Below are 22,150 nucleotides of genomic sequence, written 5' to 3'. Positions count from 1 at the left end.
CATCTGTACCATTTTTCTAGATTCCACATATATGCTTTAATATACGATATTTGTTTTTCTCCTTCTGACTTACTTCGCTCTGTATGACAGACTGAAACCGCAATTATAAGCATTTTATTTAGAGATATGGAGAAGAAGTAGCTATATAAGTACAGAATAGTTTCTTCTGGGTAGCAGGTCTTACAGATTGTTCATTTTATAAGCTTTTTAAAATGATTTAATTTTTTAAACTATGTTCACAAATTACTTTTATTGAAAAAAAAGTTATACAAGTGACAATTAACCTACCTTAACTGCCATGAAGAGCTCTTCTTTAAGTTGTGCAGTTTGCTCAGGTGAGAGCTATAAACAAACAAAAAGCCGAAAGTGAAATGTTAGACCTCCATCAAAGCTCCACCAAGACTAGGGAGAGAGAAATTTTGCATCTAGCAATCACATACCTGCAGGGCTAGAATAGAGGTTATGCTCACTGCCATTGTTTGCATCTTGGGGTTTTCATGCTTACAGAGCCATCTCATAACAAATTTGGCAGCATCGAACCTAAAAAACAGTATTTTTCTCACAATAAAGTTTGTGAAATTGTACATGAGAAGTGAAGAAATCAGTTAGCCTCCCCAACAAATCTTGTTTAACAAAAATAGTCTTGGACTTATAAAGCCTCAGCTATGAAAGCAAAGAGCATTTGGCAAAAAGAAGAGAAAATCAGAAGAGGAAAAGGAGAGCATGCAAAAAACAATGTGAGTGGGAATTCCACAGCAGTCCAGTGGTTAGGACTATGCATTTTCACTGCCAAGGGCCCAGGTTCGATCCCTTGTCAGGAACTAAGATCCCACAAGCCACGAGGCATGGCGAAAAAAGAAGAACGTGAGCAAAATGCACAAGATTCAAAGATGGACAGACCTAAAAAAGACTTATTTTTAGCACTCAGTTTCAACTATGATGGGTCTGAAAAAGGAAATAAATTCCCCAAGAGGTAGTAATTTATAATCTGACTTGCAGACAGTGCTAAAATGCCACAGCATTTAGCAAATCACTTAGCTAGACAGAATTCATGGCCCTTTATTCACGGCTTTTACTCAGCTCCAATAGATGATTGCTATATAGGAATGAAGACTTGTTGAAAAAGAGGTTCCAACTTGTCAAAAGAAAGTGAAAATACAGATTTTTTTTTTTTAATGAGGAAGACCACCTTCCCTACTGTACTTTTAAAAGTCAACTCTCATGTTAAGTACACACTTTAATTAGATTTGAGAATGGCTTAGCCTACAACCTTGCATGCATAAATCATGGGCTTTCTTCATATCAGACTGTGGCTAATTTTCCTGTTGGCAGCAACTATTATTAATGTTTTGGAACTCATGAAACTGAGAGATTACAATGGCCTCAAGAGGAACCCCTCTGGAGTCTACAATGATGTTTTGTGTTTGTTTTTTTTAAAAAAAAGCATTATCAATAAAATAATAACAAAAAGAATGGTTAATATTTAGAACAGCCTGCACTCTTATGCTAGGCACTGTGATAAGTACCTTACAAACATCATATATCTAATCCTCATAAGAGTCACTATTTTACAAATGAGGAAACTTACACACAAAGATAATGAAAGGGCTAGAACTTGATTCGATGTTTTACTCTCTGGCGCCCATGTTCTTACTACCCACTTCCCTAAACTGGAATCACACTTTGGGAGACAACATTTGCAAGTATAGTACTTCCGAACACCTCTGTGGAAAAATCTCAACAGAACATTCTCCCCAAACACTTTATCCCAGCCTTAATCAGACCCTTGCTAGGCTAATAACCAAAAGCCAACAGTGCTCAGAGTAACACTGGTCAACATCCCAAAATCAGATAATCCAATTTTATACTTGCCTGTCAAATGGAACATCCACAAGAATCCTGGAATTGGTTAAGGAGAGAAGGCAATTCTTCTGTAACTTAACGGAATAAAGAAAAGTAATTCTGAGCAAATGTATACTCATTCTAAATAAAGGTTCTAATTAAACATTTGGAAGGTGCTACTAATAAGCTTTTCTTATTGAGAGCTCATTGTGTACCTGGTCCTCTCCAAGTTCTTGATTTAATCTTACTATTAAACTCTGTAACATTCATCTTTGCCTAAAGAACAATCCCTTTTTTGGCGAAGAGGCAGTCTCCCTTCTCCCTGAACCCTAGAAGGATCTATGTGGAGAGTTGCCTGCCTGTGTGTCAGTCCAAATCAATTACCAGAAGTCTGGCCCATCTACTGAATGATAAATGTCCTTACCAGATCTCATAACTAATTCTGTGATAGCGCTTCTACTTTCTACCTATGACTGGTAGGGATTGAACTATGCCTTTAAAGATAGGAAAGAAAGAGAAAGGGCCTTCTAGGAAAGCTTTAGGAATAGAAAAATATAACATCTCTTTGAAAGGCCATGAGTAGGCCAGTGACATGCACTGCCATGACAGCAGTGTATGAGGCAGGGATAGCAAACCTAAAATGCCAGCAGGAACTAGGCAGTAACATAAACAAGTGAAGAAAGCAGAGTACGAAACAATAGGGCAGTGGTAGGAATTATGGCAAACTGGAGAATTCATACCCTTCTATAGGGGCAGTTGTTACTCAGCTCCAACTGATGACTGCTGGAATTAAGACTGAATTGAGAAGGATCATCCAACTTTTCAAGAGAAAGTGGAAATACAGATTTTTTTTTGAACAAGGAAAGACCACCTTCCTTGTTGTATTTTTAATAAATCGATTCCCATTTTAAGTACACACTTCAATTAGATTTGACAAATTTATAAAGATGTGTAACTAATACCACCCACCACCACCACAAGCAACACAAAAAATATTTCCATCACCCCAAAGAGTTCCACTGTGCCCCCTTCCACTCAATCCCAACCCTGCAAATTCCAGCCCCAGAAAATTATACTGTCATTACAGATTAGCTTTTACTAAGATTTCACATAAGTAAAATCATACGGTATCTACTCTTTTGCGTCTGGCTTATTTTGCTCAGCATATAATGTTTTTGAGATTCATCCATGTTGTATATGTATCAGTACCTTCATTCCTTTGTATCACCAAGTAGTATTTCCTTATATGAATATATCACAATATGTTTATCTACTCACCTGCTGCTGGACATTAAGTTTTCAGTTTGGGGGGGATTATGAATAAAGATATTATGAGCATTTGTGTATAAGTCATTATATGGGTATATGATTTCATTTCTCTAGGAGTGAAATGACTGTGTAGCGTGAAAGAGGACTTTCATGTCTAACTTTCAAAGAAATTACCAGACTGTTGAACTGGTGGTTTTATCATTTTACCTTCTTAACATCAATATATGAGAATTTCAGTTTCTCTACACTCTTGTCAACACTTGGTATTGTCAGTTTTTTTATTTCAATCAATCTAGGGGGTGTGTAGTGGTATCTAGGTGTGCAGTGGTATCCAAATGTGCTTTTAATTTGCATTTCCCTGATGGCTAAAGATACTGAGCATCTTTTCATGTGCTCATTTACCATCTGCCTATCTTCTTTGGTGAAGTATCTGTTCAAATCTTTTGCCTTCTTAAAAAATTGGTTTGTTTGTCTTGTGTTACAAGACAAACAGTTCTTCACATTCTGGATAAAAGTCCTCTGTCATATACATAAGATGAACATTTTCCCCAGCCCTGGATTACCTTTTCATTTTTTAATGTCTGTGTGTGTTTGAGCAGAAGCTTCTAATTTTGATGAATTCCAATTTATTATTTTTCTTCTATGATGTGTGCTTTTTGTATCCTAAGAAAACTTTGCCTACTCTGACATCACGTTTTCTTCTAGAAGTTTTATGGTTTTAGCTTTTATATTATTTAGACCTATAATTTAGCTTTTATATTTAGATCTATGATTCAATTCAGTTTAATTTCATACATGATGTTAAGCCTATAGGATGTGCTACACTGTTAATAGTAGATGTTTCTGGGTAACTGGTTTCTGATCAATTTAAAAATTTTAAACCCTATTACTTATTTATATTTCTTATTTTTTCTATAACAAACATGAATTCCTTACCTATTTCTCTCTCTCCCTCCCTTACTCCCTCCTCTCTCTCTCAGGATGAAAAATCAGAACTAAATAAAAAATATTTTTCATATATTTGTCCTCAAGTAAGAAGCACAGTCAAATATTCAAACCAAATTACCTGCTGGTAATGGGGGAAATTTTTCAGAGCCTTGAAAAGTAGACAGGTAACCTCTGACAACAGACGAACAGGCATCCCCCTGGCCAGGTCCTGGCGTGTTAAGTTGAGGGTACAAGCACTGGCTGTGAACTGCACTGGCAAATCCAATGGATGATTCCTCATTCCTATAGCCACAAGCTGAAGATGAACTTGTTTTTAGTGGCATGTGACAACATTAGCATTCTTTACACAGTCTTATTTTTGTGTTAGTTGTCAAAAATATTTGCTCATTGGGACAAAAAGTAACAGATTTTCCCCTTCCTTGGCATTTATTTTTTAGGACACCAGCAATACCTTTCAATCCAAATGTAGCCATTAACTAGCTGTGTGACTTTAGGTAACTCACTTCCTTTCTCTGGACCTCTGTTTCGTCATCTGTGACTTCACAGTCATTTATTGAGCCTCAATCCACCCAAGACATTATGATAAGCACTACAGGGGACACAACATCAATCACTTATACCCTACTCCTGAGCATAAAGCCTTATGAAAGAAATAAGGTATGTAAACAAATAACATTGTAAGGGAGTTCAAAACATGAAGCTGAAAAAAAGCACCAAAAAAGAGGTGTAAAGTGCTGCCTAAGGTGGTTATGCAGGGAACGATCATTTCTGGTATGGAAGTCAAAAGCTTCATTCAGAAAACGCATTTAGGCAGGGTCTCAGATGGGCTCTGGATAGGAGATGGAGGTAGGGGTGGAATGGAGAGGAATTACTAGGGAAGGGAAATGTGATAAGGAAAATCATAAAGCGGACAAAAAGATGGGATGAATCCACCAAGAGAAGGGGAAGAAATCTGAATTTGAAATAATCTGAAAAGTGGTAAAACCTAACATTAGGGAGTTCCCTGGTGGCCCAGTGGTTAGGATTTGGCACTTTCACTGCTGTGACCCGGGTTCACAATCCCTGGTCGGGGATCTGGGATCCCACAAGCCACGCAACGCAGCCACAAACAACAAAAACACCTTAACATTAGAAAGGCAACTAGAAGACAGACTGCGTAAGACCTAGAAACAAAGGTAAAATGAAGGTGTTCTACTAAGCTTAGACCACACCTGCTCTTAACATTCAGGGACAATGGTCTGCTTTGTCTATCGAATAGGGATAACCATCCTTACCCACCTCAGAGATCAGTTTGCTGATACACGCATGAACCATGATTTTATGAACTGTTAAGAGAGCAGAGCCCCTTACTTTGACATCTACATGAACTCAGACCTGGGATACACTTCTCCTATGGAAAATGTCTTTTTTCTATATTGCTAAACTGCTCTTAGGATTTCACTGGATTGCCATCATTGGCAATATAAACATTTATGAAGTAAAACAAACATGATTTTCAAAAACTAAAATCACACAGTCTTAGATACAAAAAGCACTTTTCGAACATCTAATTCAACCTCCTCCTTACAGATGGGAAACAAAGATCCACAGTTTTTTCCTTTATACAGTACCATTTTTAAGTTATGAATAAATCTCATCTCCCATGGTACAGAAATAGCCCTAGTTTTACGGAACTACAAAAAATTACAAATGATAAAAACAAGGTGACTTTAAGACTCTTCATTTTTATGTTACATTTAATTTTAAATGGTTGCAGTTTTCCTTCCCAAACCACTTAAAACTTCCAATTACATTTAAAATAAATTCATTCTTCCGTAAACCAAAGCAAAGTTGGCTTGATCGATACTGGTAATTTTACTTTATTCACAAAATAACTTTAAATGGTACACTTGGTTACCTTCAATTATTGTTATTTTGTTCTGTTCTTATTGGGGATACTGTTGTTGTTCTCTTTCAGAAAACCGTATCTTAGATTTTAAAGGGTAAACAAATAAAACAATGTTTAGGCAAAGTGAATTCATGTTTAAAGATTAAGTCCTGTTTTAGGCAAAATAGTTCAATGCTTCTGGAATCCCCTGCTCAGACCAAATTCAAAAATTTAAATGATTCAAATTGATTCAGATGCTCAAAACAAGAGATGCTCTAGCAGTTTAAGCCTAACACCATTCTCCTCTATCTGTGAGGGCACTTTGACTCACAATAGAATAAGGCATGTAAGTTAACCGTATTCATTGTGTTTGATGAACAACTTTAATTGAACCAAATAATAAGTAGCAATAAAAACTACATTTCTGAGGTGCAGTTACCTTTAAAATAGCAGGCATGGCTACTTGCATTGAAAATGTCTCTGTGAAGAGCCTGTAGAGGGCTTCCTTCATAAAACATGACCTATTCCTGTATCGGCTCAGTGCTTCTGAAATCTGACTCATATTGGCTCCTCCGGCAACCTGGAAAACAAGGATGTTACCAATAGGTTTCACCATTCACCTTCAAGCACAGGCTTTTAGAGCGTGTCAAGTGTTTGAAACAACAGATTTTCACTTAAATGTTTTAAGAGCTTTACAATCTTGATCTCATTCAATCATAATTCTAGTAGGTAGAAGTTCTCCTCAACCTCACCTCTACATGGTGGGTCCAGAGAGGTGATGTACATTGTTAAATGTAACAAATCAGTTAAGTGGTGGGGCCAGATTCAAATACCATCTCCCTACAACTACATTACAGTTGAGACCGCAACTGAATACTAGCTAGCATGTAAATTCTTAAACAACCAATAAATAACCATGAATGTACGTCTTCTAAGTACTCATATAGAATGAATTAGACAATAAAAGACAGGGAAAAGACCACGTAAAATAACTAAGATGAAAAAGGAGTTGACCGGTTATAGAATTAATTAATTAATATTAATATAATTCTTCCTTGCTACCACTGAAGTAATAATTTCAGAAAGTCTATATATAGACTTTGGGTCTGGAGGATAATGGTATCCTCCATATCCAAACCATCAAATCAACAAAGAATGTAGATAAAACTAGATATTATGCAGTTTTCAGCATTCCTGGGTGGTGAAGAAAAAGAAGAAAATAAAGGGGTAAAATTCAGGATCCTACAAAATGAAAAGAAAAACAACCTCTTCTCCACTCCACCATGACCAGTAGTCGCATCACCCATTGAAGAAACATCACATCATTAAACTGACAGCAGAGTGCTTCTGAATTAGGAACCCTGTCAATTGAATGCCAATAAATAAAAAGATTCAAACCAATTCCATAAAAAGCTACTGTAAGAAATTTTTAAAAAAGCAAATCTACACATTTCAGCTGAGAAAAATTCTTCCCATAAACCAACAACAAATCAGAAGAAAACTGTAACACAGCACTTTAAACTGAGTTAAATCTTCTTAATCAGCATGTTAGGATGTGAAAAAATACCTTCAACAGAAAGATGAAACAAGGGATGATTCAACTCAGGAAAAAGACAAAATCATATCAAACATAAAAATTAAGTTACAAAGTACCCAAGGAAGAGTAGAGTTGAATAAATATTTAGTAAGGAGAAGAAATGCAAGAAATAAACAAGAGAAAGAAATTTTAAGAAAGAAGAAGTAAAAAGGAATCTAAGATTGAGTGCTTATATAGAAAAAAATAAAGAAGATCCAACACACATATACTTGAAGTTCCTGGGGAAGAAATGAACTAATATTTAAAACTACTACCAAGAAAAACTTCCCAGAAATAAAAAAAAGACCTAAATCAATACACTGAAATAATCCACCAGCTACCGGGGAAAACTGACCCAGATCAAGTCTGAAACATAGCAAAATATAAGGATTGAATTTAAAGATAAAGAAAAAAATCTTCAGGGCCTTCACATAAAAAGATCAAACAAATTAGAGAATTAGATTGTCATCAGACTTAACAAGCAACACACAAAGCAATGTAACAGTGGACAAGCATTTTCAAGAAATAAGGAAAAAAAAAAAGGTAAACAAAAGAGTTTATATCCATGCTTGCAACTTCTAGAGGAAGTCTGGACAGTAAATTGTGGTTCAATTCCATCAATTTCAGCTCTTACCACAATAACAGCTGTCCATGCCCCAACCCACCCCCCAGCCACCAGCACATGCTCCTAGAGCTCCCTGCACTTAGCTTGTGAGAGCCCATGTGGGAAAAAGGACCCTGCCCTCCAAATATCAGGGATCTGTGCTCTGATCACTGCTTGCTGCTTCTGATAACAGGTACAAAGAGGTGGGCAGCCACTGTTGTTGCACCCCCGCCCCACCAATTGTTCAAAGCCCCTCTCCCACCAGCTAAAGTGACTTCCAGGGGATTTAAAGGGTTGCCCCTTCATTGTTTTCTTTTTCTCCTTTTAGGAGACGTTAATGACTATGACATTCAAAACAACTGCATATACAGAGAAAATTCCAAAGTGACTGCACATGCCCAGGAAAAGGCTCAAAAAAGACCTAAAAAGACCTTAAAGTTTATACTTCAGACTGATCCTCAACACAGACCCAAAATACAAAAGCAATAACAAAAGCATCAAACCCCAGGAAAGGAAAAAAACCTGATTTCCAGAGTTGCCATATTATTAGTTTCAAATGTCCAGTTTTCAACAACAACAAAAACAAATCATAAAGCATATTAAAAAATAGGAAAGCATAGTCCATTCAAAAGGAAAAAGAAGAAAGATCAAAAGACACAGTCCCTGGGGCTTCCCTGGTGGCGCAGTGGTTAAGAATCCACCTGCCAATGCAGGAGACACGGGTTCGATCCCTGGTCCGGGAAGATCCCACATGCCGTGGAGCAAATAAGCCCATGTGCCACAACTACTGAAGCCCACAAGCCTAGAGCCTGTGCTCCACAACAAGAAGCCACCACAATGAGAAGCACGCACACTGCAACAAAGAATAGCCCCCACTCGCCGCAACTAGAGAAAGCCCGCGCACAGCAACAAAGACCCAACACAGCCAAAAATAAAATAAAATTTAATTAATTAAAAAGAAAAGACACTGTCCCTGTAAAAGAACTGACAGCAGCGCTACTCAAGCAAGACTTCAAAACAACCAACTTAAAGATATTCAAAGTACTAAAGGAAAATGTAGATAAAGTCAAGAAAAAGAACGAAAGAGAAAACTCAGCAGAGGTAAAAAACCTACAAGGAATCAGAAGAATTCTGGAGCTGAAAAGTACAATAACTGAAATAAAAATTCCCTAGAGGGAGTCAAGGCAGATGAAAGAATCAACAAACTTGCAGACAGGACAATGGAAATTGTGTTAGAGGAACAGAAAGCAAAAAGACTGAAAACAAGGGAACAGAGCCTAAAGAACCTGTGGGATACCATTAAGCAGATCAACATACACACTGCAGGAGTCTTAGAAGAAGAGAGTTAAAGTAGCAGAGAATATTTGGAAAAATATGGCTGCAAACTTCCCAAATTTGATGAAAGACATGAATATAAACATCCAAGAAACTCAAGGAACTCCAAGCAAGATGAACTCAAGAAGACTCACAGTAAGACACATTATAATCAAACTTTCAAAGGCCAAAGACAAAGAATCTTAGAAGCAGCAAGAGAGAAGCAAATCATCACATACGAAGGATCCTCAGTAAGATTTTCTGCAGATTTCTCATCAGAAACTTTGGAAGCCAGAAGACAGTAGGCTGGTATGTTCAAAGTGTTAAAAGAAAAAAAATTGTCAACCAAGAATCCTATACCCAGCAAAACTGTGCTTCAAAAGTGAGGATGAAGCCAAGACATTTCCATATAAAGAAAAGCTGAGGAAATTCATTACCACTAAACTTGCCCAATGAAAAATGCTCAAGGAAGTCCTGCAGGGTGAAATGAAGGAACACCAGACAGTAACAAGAAGCCATATGAAGAAATAAAATCTCAATAAAGGTAAATACATGGGCAATTACAAAAGCTAGAGATATTTCTTAAATGGTCTGTAACTACACTTTTTTGTTTTCTACATGATTTAAGAAACTAATACATCTTTTTTTTTTTAATTTATTTATTTATTTATGGCTGTGTTGGGTCTTCGTTTCTGTGCGAGGGCTTTCTCTAGTTGTGACAAGCGGGGGCCAGTCTTCATCGCGGTGCGCGGGCCTCTCACTATCGCGGCCTCTCGTTGCGGAGCACAGGCTCCAGACGCGCAGGCTCAGTAATTGTGGCTCACGGGCCCAGCCACTCCGCGGCATGTGGGATCTTCCCAGACCACGGCTCGAACCCGTGTCCCCTGCATTAGCAGGCAGGCTCTCAACCACTGCGCCACCAGGGAAGCCCAATACATCTTTTAAAAAACAATTATTAATCTAAAAGCTAGTGTTATTATAACTTTGGTTTATAACTCCAAATTTTGTTTTCTACATAAGAGATGACTACATTAAAAAGAATTATTATTTTGTGCTTTGGGGCAGACAATGTATAATGATGTAATTTGGGAACATCATCAATTAAAAGGGGTGGGGACAGAGATGTAAAGGAACAGAGTTCTTGTATTTAATTGAAATTAAGCTGGTATAAATTCAAATTAGAGTGTTTTAACTTTAGTATGTTAACTATAACCCCCATGGTAACCACAAAGAAAACAGCTATGGAATATACAAAAAAGGAAATGTCAGAAATGTTTAAACCACCAAAAAAAAGAAAACGAAAAAAAGTCAGTTGAACAAAGAAAACAGTATGTAGGAAATAAGGGACAAAAAAGCTATAAAGCATATAGAAACCAAAGAGCAAAATAACCGAAGTCACTCCTAATCAGTAATTACTTCAAATGTAAATGGATCAAACAAACTAAACCCAAAGCTGGCAGAAGGCTGGAAATAATAATTATTAAAACAGAGAGCAATGAAACAGAGAATAGAAAAATAGTAAGAAAATTGATGAAACCAAAAGTTGGTTCTTTGAACAGATCAACAAAATTGACAAATGGATGGACTAGGAAAAAAACAGAGACTAAGAAAAAAAGAAAGGACTCAAAATACTAAACCTGAAATGAAAATGAAGACAGAAAAATTCAATTCAATTCAACAGAAAAAATAACAGAATTATATGAAGAGTATTATGAACAATTACACCCCAATAAACTGAATAATCTAGATGAAATGGGCAAATTTCTAGATACACAAGACCTAACAAGATTAAATCATGAAGTACAGAAAACTTAAATAGGAAATTGGATCAATAATCAAAAATCTCCCAACAAAGAAAAGCCCTAGTCTGATGGGTTCACTAGTAAATTCTACCAAGTACCTAAGGAAGAATAATGCCAATCCTTTTCAAAGTTTAACAACTGGAGGGACTTCCCTGGTGGTCCAGTGGGTAAGGCTCCATGCTCCCAATGCAGGGGGCCCGGGTTTGACCCTGGTCATGGAACTAGATCCCACATGCATGCTGCAACTAAGAGTTCACATGCCGCAACTAAGAAGTCCTCACGTCACAACTAAGAGTCCGCATGCCGCAACTACACATGCCACAAAGAAGATCCCACGTGCTGTAACTAAGACCCGACACAGCCAAAATAAGTAAATAAATATGTATTAAACAAACAAACAACTGGAGAGGGAACACTTCCTAACTCATTCTACGAGGCCAGCATTACCCTGATATCAAAGCCAAAGATGCTACAAGAAAAGGAAACTAGAGATTAATACTCGTTATGAACAGAGATTCAAAAATCCTCAGCAAAATACAGCCAAACTAAATTCAACAGCATAATAAAAGAATTATAAATCATGACCAAGTGGGATTTATTCCCAGAATGCAAGGATGGTTTAACATACCATGGTATATTAAAAATCAATGTAATATACCACATTAACAGAATGAAGGGGTAAAAACCACATGATCATCTTATTTAATGCAGAAAAAGCATTTGACAAAATTCAACACCCTTTCATGGCAAAAACACTCAACAAACTGGGAATAGAAGAAAAGGAAGTTACCTCAACTTAATAAAAGCCATATATAAAAAAACCTACAGTGAACATCATACTCAATGGTGAGAGACTGAAAGCTTTTAAGACCAGGAACAAGATAAGGATGCCCACTTACAGAACTTCTACTGAACATAGTACTGGAAGTTCTAGGCAGAGCAATTAGGCAAAAAAAAAAAAAAAAGAAATAAAAGGCATCCGAATTGAAAAGGAAGAAGTAAAATAACCTATTTGCAGACTGTATGATCTTATATGTAGAAAACCCTGAAGATTCCAACAAAAAACAAAAAACAAAAACCCTACCTGTTAGAGCTAATAAATGAATCCAGCAAAGTTGCAGGATACACACAAAAATCAGTTGCACTTCTATACAATAGTAATGAACAATCTGAAAAGGAAATTATGAAAACAATTCTATTTACAATAATACAATAAAGTGCTTCGGAATTACCAAGGAAATGAAAGACTTGTATAATTGAAAACTACAAAACACTGCTGAGAGAAATTAAAGAGGACATAAATAATAGAAACACATCCCATGATCATGGATTAGAAGACTTAAGATGTACTACCGGGTTTCCCTGGTGGCACAGTGGTTAAGAATCCACCTGCCAACGCAGGGGACATGGGTTTGAGCCATGGTCCAGGAAGATCCCACATGCCGCGAGCAACTAAGCCCGTGCGCCACAATTACTGAGCCTGCACTCTAGAGCCCATGCTCCGCAACAAGAGAAGCCACTGCAACGAGAAGCCCACTCACCACAACTAGAGAAAGCCTGCTCGCAGCAATGAAGACCCAACACAGCCAAAAATAAAATAAATTTATATATTAAAAAAAAAAAGATGTACTACCCAAAGTGATCTACACATTCATGTAATCCCTACCAAACTCCCAACGATCTTTTTTGCAGAAATACAAAAACACCTCCTAAATTTATATTGAATCCCAAGGGAGTCACACATCCTGATTTCAAAACTTACTACAAAGCTACAATAATCAAAACAGTGTGGCACTGGCATAAAGACAGACATAGAGACCAAAAGAATAAAGTAGAAAGCCCTAAAGTAATCCCTTGCATACATGGTCAGATGATTTTTCACAAGGGTGCTAAGACAGTTCAGTGGGGGAAAGGACAGTCTTTTCAAGAAATTGTGCTGAGAAAATTAAATATCCACATGTAAAAGAATGAAGTTGTGAAACCTTACTTAACACCATATTAAAAAAATTAACTCAGGGACTTCCCTGGTGGCCCAGTGGTTAAAAATCTGCCTGCCAATGCAGGGGACATGGGTTCGAGCCCTGGTCCAGGAAGATCCCACGTGTCGTGGAGCAACTAAGCCCATGCGCCACAACTACTGAGCCTGTGCTCTAGAGCCCGCAAGCCACAACTACTGAGCCCACGTGCCACAACTATTGAAGCCCACACACCTAGAGCCCATGCTCCGCAACAAGAGAAGTCACCTCAATGAGAAGCCCATGCACCGCAATGAAGAGTAGCCTCCGCTCGCCGCAACTAGAGAAAGCCCACATGCAGCAACAAAGACCCAATGCAGCCAAAAAAATTTTTTTAAATTTATAATTTTAAAAAATCTTACAATAAAAAAAATCAACTCAAAATGGATCAAAGACTTAAATTTATGACCTAAAACTATAAAACTCTTACAAGGAAACATGGGGCAAAATCTTCACAATATTAGGCTTGGCAGTGATTTCTTGGATATGACACCAAAGGAACAAGCAACAAAAGAAATGCAGACAAACTGAACTTCATGAAAAAAAACAACCCAGAGAATGGGAGAAAATATTTGAAAATCATATATCATAAGGAATTAATATCCAGACTACACAGAGAACTCCTATAACTCAACAACAACAAAAACCCCAAGCAACCTGATTTAAAAGTTGGCAAAGGACTTCATCAGACGTTTCTTCAAAGACATACCAGTGGTCAATAAGCTCCTTATAAAAGATGCCCAATATCACTGATCAGTATGGAAATGCAAATCAAAACTTCAAGGGATTTCTCTGGCGGCCCAGTGGTTAAGACTCCGTGCTTCCAATGCAAGGAGTGTCGGTTCGATCCCTGGTCAGGGAATTAAAATGCCACATGCCGCACAGTACAGCCAAAAAAATAAATAAAATAAAAATTAAAAGGGTTATCCCTGTAAAAAGAAAAAGAAAACTTTAATGAGATACGACCTCACATCCATTAGTATGGCTACTACTAAAAAATTTTAAATCAGGGATTTCCCTGGTGGCCCAGTGGTTAAGAATCCACCTGCCAATGCAGGGGACATGGGTTTGATCCCTGGTCTCAGAAGATCCCACGAGCCATGGAGCAACTAAGCCGGTGCGCCAAAACTACTGAGCCTGCGCTCTAGAGCCCGTGAGCCACAACTACTGAAGCCTGTGTGCCCTAGAGCCCACACTACTGAGTATTTGTGCCACAACTACTGAAGCCCACACACTCTAGGGACCACGTGCCACAACTACTGAGCCCGCGTGCTGCAAATACTGAAGCCCACACGTCTAGAGCCCGTGCTCCGCAACAAGAGAAGCCACCGCAATGAGAAGCCTGTGCACTGCAACAAACAGTAGCCCCCCGCTTGCCACAAATAGAGAGAAAGCCCGTGTGCAGCAACAAAGACCCAACCCAGCCAAAAATAAATTAAAAAAAATTTTTTTTAAAGTCTCTGCTGCTACTTACAATAGCCAGGACATGGAAGCAATCTAAGTGTCCATCGACAGATGAATGGATAAAAAAGATGTGGCACATATATACAATGCAATATTACTCAGCCATAAAAAGAAACAAAATTGAGTTATTTGTAGTGAGGTGGATGGACCAAAGTCTGTCATACTGAGTGAGGTAAGTCAGAAAGAGAAAAACAAATACTGTATGCTAACACATATATATGGAATCTAAAAAAAAAAAAAAAAAAGGTTCTGGAGAACCTAGGGGCAGGACAGGAATAAAGACACAGATGTAGAGAATGGACTTGAGGACACGGGGAGGGGGAAGGGTACGCTGGGACGAAGTGAGAGAGTGGCATGGACATATATATACTACCAAATGTAAAATAGATAGCTAGTGGGAAGCAGCCGCATAGCACAGGGAGATCAGCTTGGTACTTTGTGTCCACCTAGAGGGGTGGGATAGGGAGGGTGGGAGGGAGATGCAAGAGGAAGAGGATATGGGGATATATGTATACGTATAGCTGATTCACTTTGTTACACAGCAGAAACTAACACATCATTGTAAAGCAATTATACTCCAATAAAGATGTTTAAAAAAATTTTTTTAATGTCTCTGCTGACCTTTAAAAAATAAAAAATTTAAAATTAAAAAACAGAAAATAATATGTTGGTAAGTATGTGAAGAAAATGGAACATTTGTGCACTGTTAGTGGCAATGTAAAATTGTACAGCTGCTGTAGAAAACAGTATGGCAGTTCCTCAAAAAATTAATAGAATTACCATAAGATCTAGCAATTCCACTTCAGGGTATATACCAAAAGAATTAAAAGCAGGGTCTTGGGAGTTCCCTGGTGGCCTAGTGGTTAGGATTCCGGGCTTTCACTGCTGTGGCCCAGGTTCAATCCCTGGAACTGAGATCCCTCAAGCTGTGTGGCACGGCAAAAAAAAAGAAAGGCAGGGTCTCGAAGAGATATTTGTATACCCATGCTTGTAACAACATTATTCACAATTACCAACACAGCCAAAACATGGAAGCAACCCAAGTGTACATCGATGATAAACAGACAAGCAAAATGTGGTATACACATAATGGATGTTATTCAACCTGAAAAAGGCAGTATGCCACAACATGGATGAACCCTGAGGACACTATGCAAAGTGAAACGAGCCAGTCACAAAAAGACAAGTACTGTATGATTCCACTTACGTGAGGTAGTTAGAATAGTCAAAATCACAGAGACAAAAAGTAGAATGGGAGTTGCCAGGGTCCCGGGAGAAGGGGTAATGGGAGTTAGTGTTTAATGGGTATAGAATTTCATCCTTACAAGATGAAAAGAGCTATGAAGATGAATGGTGGTGACGGTTGAACAAAATTATGAATGTATGTAAAACCACTGAACTATACACTTAAAAAAGATTAAAATGATAAATTTTGTTATATGTATTTTACCATCCCCTCCCAAAAAATGGGAACATGAACTGACACAGGGTGATTTCCAAGACATACTGCTTAGTAAAAAAAGCAAAGTGCAGAGTACATATACTATGCTACCTATTGTGTAAGAAGAGGAAATTTAAAAACCTAAATATATGTGCTTAGTACTTTGACTATACTCTCAGTCAAGAGGGAAAAGAAAGAACTGCAAACATATCTTCAACTTTTTTTAGTAGGTTTGTGTTTCAAAGTAGTATAGGTGTGGGACTTCCCTGGTGGTGCAGTGTTTAAGACTCCGCGCTCCAATGCAGGGGGCCCGGGTTCAATCCCTGGCCAGGGAACTAGATCCCACATGCATGCCACAACTAAGAGTTCGCATGCCACAACTAAGGAGCTGAAGACCCGCAACTAAGGAGCCCTCCTGCTGCAACTAAGACCTGGCACAACCAAATAAATAAATAAATAATGTAAAAGAAAAAAACAAGTAGTATAGGTGTAGCAACTCTGAAACTATTTTATATGTGTTGTAGGATTAAGCAAATGTGCTGACGCTTTTGAGAGCCAAAGTTCTCACTGTGGAAAAGAGAGATACAAATACAGAATGTGGAAGGACAAAGAACAGTATGAGGATGGTCATTTGGAAATATCACTTTTAAACTTACTTCATCTATTTCTTGGCTCTGTTTGCTGAAAGGGCTTAAAAACACATCTAGTACTCAGATATTGGTTTCCTCCTAAAAGGAACCAGGGCTTCTGGGAGAAATGTCTAATTCCAAGGCCAAAAACAGAGAAGTATAAGAAGCCTAGAACATCTTAGTTTGCCAGAAAGTAAAGAAGTACTCAAAATAATAACAACAACAAAAATGGGGGCATGTAAAAACTGACACGGGAGCTCTCATTGGCCAACCTGTGACAAATTGAGCATCAAAATAATTAAGAAGAGTAATGAATTATAAATCATTGAAAACATCAGGAATCAATGAGTCCACACTGAGGATACGTTAGACTTGCTAAATGTAGAAAGGAGAGCTGGAGTTGGAAAATCACCACTTTGCAACCACTGCAGTGAAGATTGGTTCAGGTAAGAAACATCAATGATGCTATATCTAGATCAGAAAGTTTGATGAGGACCAGGATATTGGCATAGTCTTCTAATATCTTATAAATTGCTTATTAGTTTCAAGAGGAATAGTATTATCTATGTAGTGTAGAAACAATACAACAGTATATAGATAATATTTTATCTGCACCTGGATATTTTACCTAGTACCTGAACAATACTTTGACCAAGTGATGAAAAGTAACTTCACTAATGAGGGGCACTGTGTGCTTCACGTTGTAATACACTTGAGAAGGACACAACATCCCTTATGTGACATTCCGGGCAGAGATGGAAGAACCTGAATATAATTATGAGGAAGCATCAGACTAACCCAAAATGAGGAGTATTCTTCAAAAAAGCCAACAAATCAGTGCTCGTCTGTATTCTTCAAAAATATCAATGTAACAAAGGACAGGAAGGACTAAGGAACTCTTCTAGTTTAAATTATAAAGAAATATGACAACTGAATGCAAAAATAATCCTGGACTAAAAGGAAAAATATTTTATAAAGGGCATTACTGGGATAATATATATAGTAGACTATATAAAAGTATTGCATCAATGCTAAATTTCCTGAAATTTGATAGCTGCACTGTGGTCATCCTTGAGACTATCCTTGCTCTCGGAAGAGACCAAGAGACTATCCTCACTCTAGGATATACAAACTAAAGTATGTTAAGGGGCAGAGGGGCATGATGTATGCAACCTACCCTCAAGAAAAACACTGTGTGTGTGTGTGTGCACATGTGTGTACACGTGCATGTAGAGATAAAATATGAAAAAAAAATTTGGAAAAATGTTTAAAGTTAGTGATCTGCAAAGTTAAAAATTATTTCAAAATAATTTTGCAAGTACTATACATAGATCAACTGCTCAACGACCTATACATTATTAAGAATCTAAACACTGGATATATTCTAAAATTTTTTAAAGTTTTGTGATCATCCAGATGTAAGAACTGAAAGAGAAACAAAGGATAAGCCATAGTAAGGCTAAGCAGAAGACCAGATAGCTGTTGCATCACCCTCTCTCTCCAGGGCTTCTTATAGATGTCATTACAAAACAATCCTCAAGGGCTTCCCTGGTGGCGCAGTGGTTGAGTATCTGCCTGCCAATGCAGGGGACACGGGTTCGAGCCCTGGTCTGGGAAGATCCCACATGCCGCGGAGCAACTAGGCCCGTGAGCCACAATTACTGAGCCTGCGCGTCTGGAGCCTGTGCTCCGCAACAAGAGAGGTCGCGATAGTGAGAGGCCCGCGTAGCGCGATGAAGAGTGGCCCCCGCTTGCCGCAACTGGAGAAAACCCTCGCACAGAAACGAAGACCCAACACAGCCATAAATAAATAAATAAATAAAATTAAAATAAAAAAAAAAGAATAGAGAAGAAATCTTAAAAAAACAAAACAAAACAAAAACAACAATCCTCAAAAGGGATTCTTGCTACGCCCCACCCGTGGATCAACAAGGATTTCTTAGCAAATGAAAATGTTACATGGCTTTTAATACTAATGGCGGGTGCCCTTTCCACCCATTTTAAAGCAATTAAGTACACGTTGCCCACTCTAACATTGGGTGCAGGAAATAACACATACTTGTTCTGTTAGTTTTCACTAACACTTAATTTTATCCATTTTAATTTAAGCAAACTTTTGATTAACCCAAACAACAAAAATACTTAGTATGTTTTGCATCTGATTCGAGCAATACATATTTCTCTTAAATATAAGATTTTCTGAAACACACCTTTTAAACTTACCATACCTTACACTCCACGTAAGTCTAGATTAAGATCTTTAGAGTTTCTTAGTACTAGGAAGATTATGGTCTCTCCTCTCCATCCCCACAATATCCAACACTGTATATAATGCATAATTTAAAATTTTCAAAATAAACTAAACTTACATGTATACCAGATAAAGTTTACTGAAAGAAAACTTCTCTCATTTTCTTTTGGTGTACCCACTTTGACAGTATCTTAACTACATGCATAATCTGTCTACAGAATATTCTAGCACTTGTCCAATATTACTGTATATATCAGGAGTTGATGTGTTAAAAATCTTTTTTTTTTAATCACTGTGATCTTTTGATCATTGTGACACTAAATGCCATTAATCTGAAACTGGCCTAAGTGTTCATTCATGGTAAACAATTCTCTACTATACACATTTAATCTGAAAGTTCAAATTATCTCTCTCTTTGTAGCCTAATGATGTAACTGATGGCTTCCACCTTCATTAACAAGCCAGAAAATTAAAAGGAGTTTAAAATACAACAATTGCTATTTTCAAATCAAAAGAATAAAATTGTGAAAGCTAATGACTGTAAATCACTTTTCTCGCTCACCCTAGGAAAAATTACATAAGGTATAATTATTTTTTTAAAAGGGTTCTTTTAAAGTGGTGGTTCTGAACCTTGGCTGCACACTAGAATTACGTGCAAGCTTTCAAAATCTTGATGCCCAGAACAAGTCCCAGACCAATTAAATCAGAATCTCTGGGGAATGGGACACAAGCATCAGTGTATTTTAAAGCTTCCAAAGTGTATACAATGTACAACTGAGGTAGAAAGCCACTGTTTTAAAAGAGAAATATTCTAGGACATAAATATTTAAATATATGCTGCTTTACAAACAGCACCATGAGAGGCTATAAACATATTCCAGCAGTATTCAATACTTTTTTCTTAAGACTCTTCTAAAAATTGCTTTTTGTCATACCTTCACCAAAAATGGTGTTAGGCATATTGATCACCTGCCTTATTCATTGTATTTAGCCGTTACTAGAGGTGAAAACACTAGTTTTAGAGTCACAAAGACCAGGATACAAGTCCCAGCTCTATCATTTAATACTTCTATGACTGTGGACAAGTAGTTTAACCTCCCTGAGCTTCCATTTCCTCATCCGTAAAACGGGAGGGTTAAAGTAGAAAACAATGTGCATGACATCTGGCACATAAGAGGTAATGTATAAATGGCTCTGCTTATCATTATCAAACCAGACTAGAAGACGTGGAGGCTAGGACTGTATCTTGTTTAAGGTTATATTTTCACAACCTACCACACAGTAGCTACGCAATAATTCTTAATTAAGCTCCTTAAGAATTTTTTAATCTGTCTTTGTAACCCTAATGCCTAGTACAGATTCTGATATACAACCAAAAACTTAAAAATGTTTTGAACAAATGAAACAAACTTATTTCAGTAAAGAACAAACCCTCAAGTCTTGCGTTGTAGAAAAGAATTCAGAATAACCAGCATCCGTAGCCAACAGTCCCACAAATTGCATCGCAGGCCGCTGCTGTATAAACAGTTCTACAGCTTCATCAGTGATGCAACTGCCCCCAGAAATGTCCAGTGACACAATGTTAGGCAGAATATCCTTCTGCTGTAGCAAATGAAAAGCTAGATCTGACTTGAATTGCCTGTGATCAGAAATATCAAGGTGAAGCAGACATTTAAGTTCTCTAATGACTGCGAGAATCTGTGGTTTGGTCATGGTCAGGCATTTTAGATAGTGCATTGTGAGAGATCTGAGTCGATCCTTACAGGTAAGGAGTGCAGAGATGTTAGTGACCAGAGTATTAGAGATATCCAAGCTTTCCAGTCTGGGTAACTGAGAAACATTAGCCAGGTCTTCACTATGAAAACAAACACTGAAAACACTTAAGATGCGAAGACCAGTGAGCTGACCAAAGAACAACAGTCTTGAATCTTGAGGGATGCTTGTTGAGTCCAACAGGAGACATCGGAGGTTTTGCTGGATCCAGCTATTGCTGCAGAGTCCACTTAGGATGTCTGGAATTGAGAGGTCAGTGTGTACTGCAGTAGCATCCAGTTCAATGAGTTTGTGATGGCAGAAGGCTTTTATGAATGCAGCTGTAGATATTTTAGCTTTTTGAATATTGACCAGCTTCAGTTTCATTTGGTTGCCTCGGAAAATGCTTGCTGTTCTATCAGTCAGCTTGCCTATAAGAGAACCAGAACCAGCTTGTAATAACAACTAAATCTCATGCCTTTTCCAGGAGGTGTTGTGGCCAAAGAACTTTGACAGATGCTAATAATAACAACAATAATGACCTACATTCACTGCTTACTCTGTGCCAAGCACTGTTCTAAACCCTTCACTCAAATTATCTCATTTACTCTTACAATAACACCATAAAGGAACTATGATTATTACCATCTTATAGCCGAGGAAACTCAAGCTTAAAGAGGTTAAGTAACTTGCTCAAGGTCAAAATGTGTGGCAGAATCAAGAATCAAAACCAGTGTGACTCCAGAGCCCACAGTTTTAACCACAGCAACCTTGTGCACAGAAAAAAAGAACAAAATAAAAGAGGTAGGTAAGTATAGGGTATATAATATGAAAATAGCACTAATGATTACTTTTAACCAAATTAGTGCGTGGCCTTTGGTAAGTCACTTACCTATCTAGGCCTCATTTTCCTCAACTGTAAAATGAGTGGGTTATACTAGATTTCATTTAGAAACGATTTACTAAGCATCTTCTATGTGTGAGATCCCATGTTAAGTAATAGGCACACAAGGTAATTAGACACCTGTGACCATAAAGAATTCAGTCTAGGAAGCATGTCAGGCAAATAAATTATTATAATAATGTATTATATCCAATGGTGATTCATACCAGGTATTGAATTAATACAAATGAGATTAACATCGGGGAAGGTTTTTAAGACGGAATATCAGTTTCCCAGGGTGAAGGTGAAGGGTGGAAAAACATGCCAAAGACATGGAGGCACAGAACAACAGATTTTTCAGACTGACCCTAAGTAGATCAGTGCTACTGGCCCATAGCGTACAAGGGGAAGCATGGCTGGAAATGAAAGTGGAGAGGGAGGTAAAAGGCAGAGGGGGCCTGTAAACAAAGCTAGGAAACTCAGACATTTACCC

At 37.7% G+C, this 22,150-nt stretch overlaps 1 protein-coding gene across 1 annotated transcript in view; it reads right to left on the bottom strand.

Moving 5' to 3' along the window:
- The window catches only part of ZYG11A (zyg-11 family member A, cell cycle regulator), a 61,824-nt gene that overhangs the window by 14,577 nt on the left and 25,097 nt on the right, over positions 1-22,150 (bottom strand). Inside the window, exons 3-8 of the mRNA XM_059898576.1 lie at positions 20,454-21,205; positions 6,366-6,506; positions 4,178-4,354; positions 1,873-1,937; positions 441-540; positions 289-342 (exon numbers count right to left, since the gene is read on the bottom strand). Of these exons, the coding sequence (XP_059754559.1) occupies positions 289-342; positions 441-540; positions 1,873-1,937; positions 4,178-4,354; positions 6,366-6,506; positions 20,454-21,205 (1,289 nt within the window). The remainder of the gene's footprint in view (positions 1-288; positions 343-440; positions 541-1,872; positions 1,938-4,177; positions 4,355-6,365; positions 6,507-20,453; positions 21,206-22,150) is intronic.

Source organism: Balaenoptera ricei, chromosome 1, assembly GCF_028023285.1.
Source record: "Balaenoptera ricei isolate mBalRic1 chromosome 1, mBalRic1.hap2, whole genome shotgun sequence".
NCBI classification, from domain to species: domain Eukaryota; kingdom Metazoa; phylum Chordata; class Mammalia; order Artiodactyla; family Balaenopteridae; genus Balaenoptera; species Balaenoptera ricei.
The sequence above is the reverse complement of the archived record's forward strand: the minus strand, read 5'-3'. Positions and strand labels throughout refer to the sequence as shown.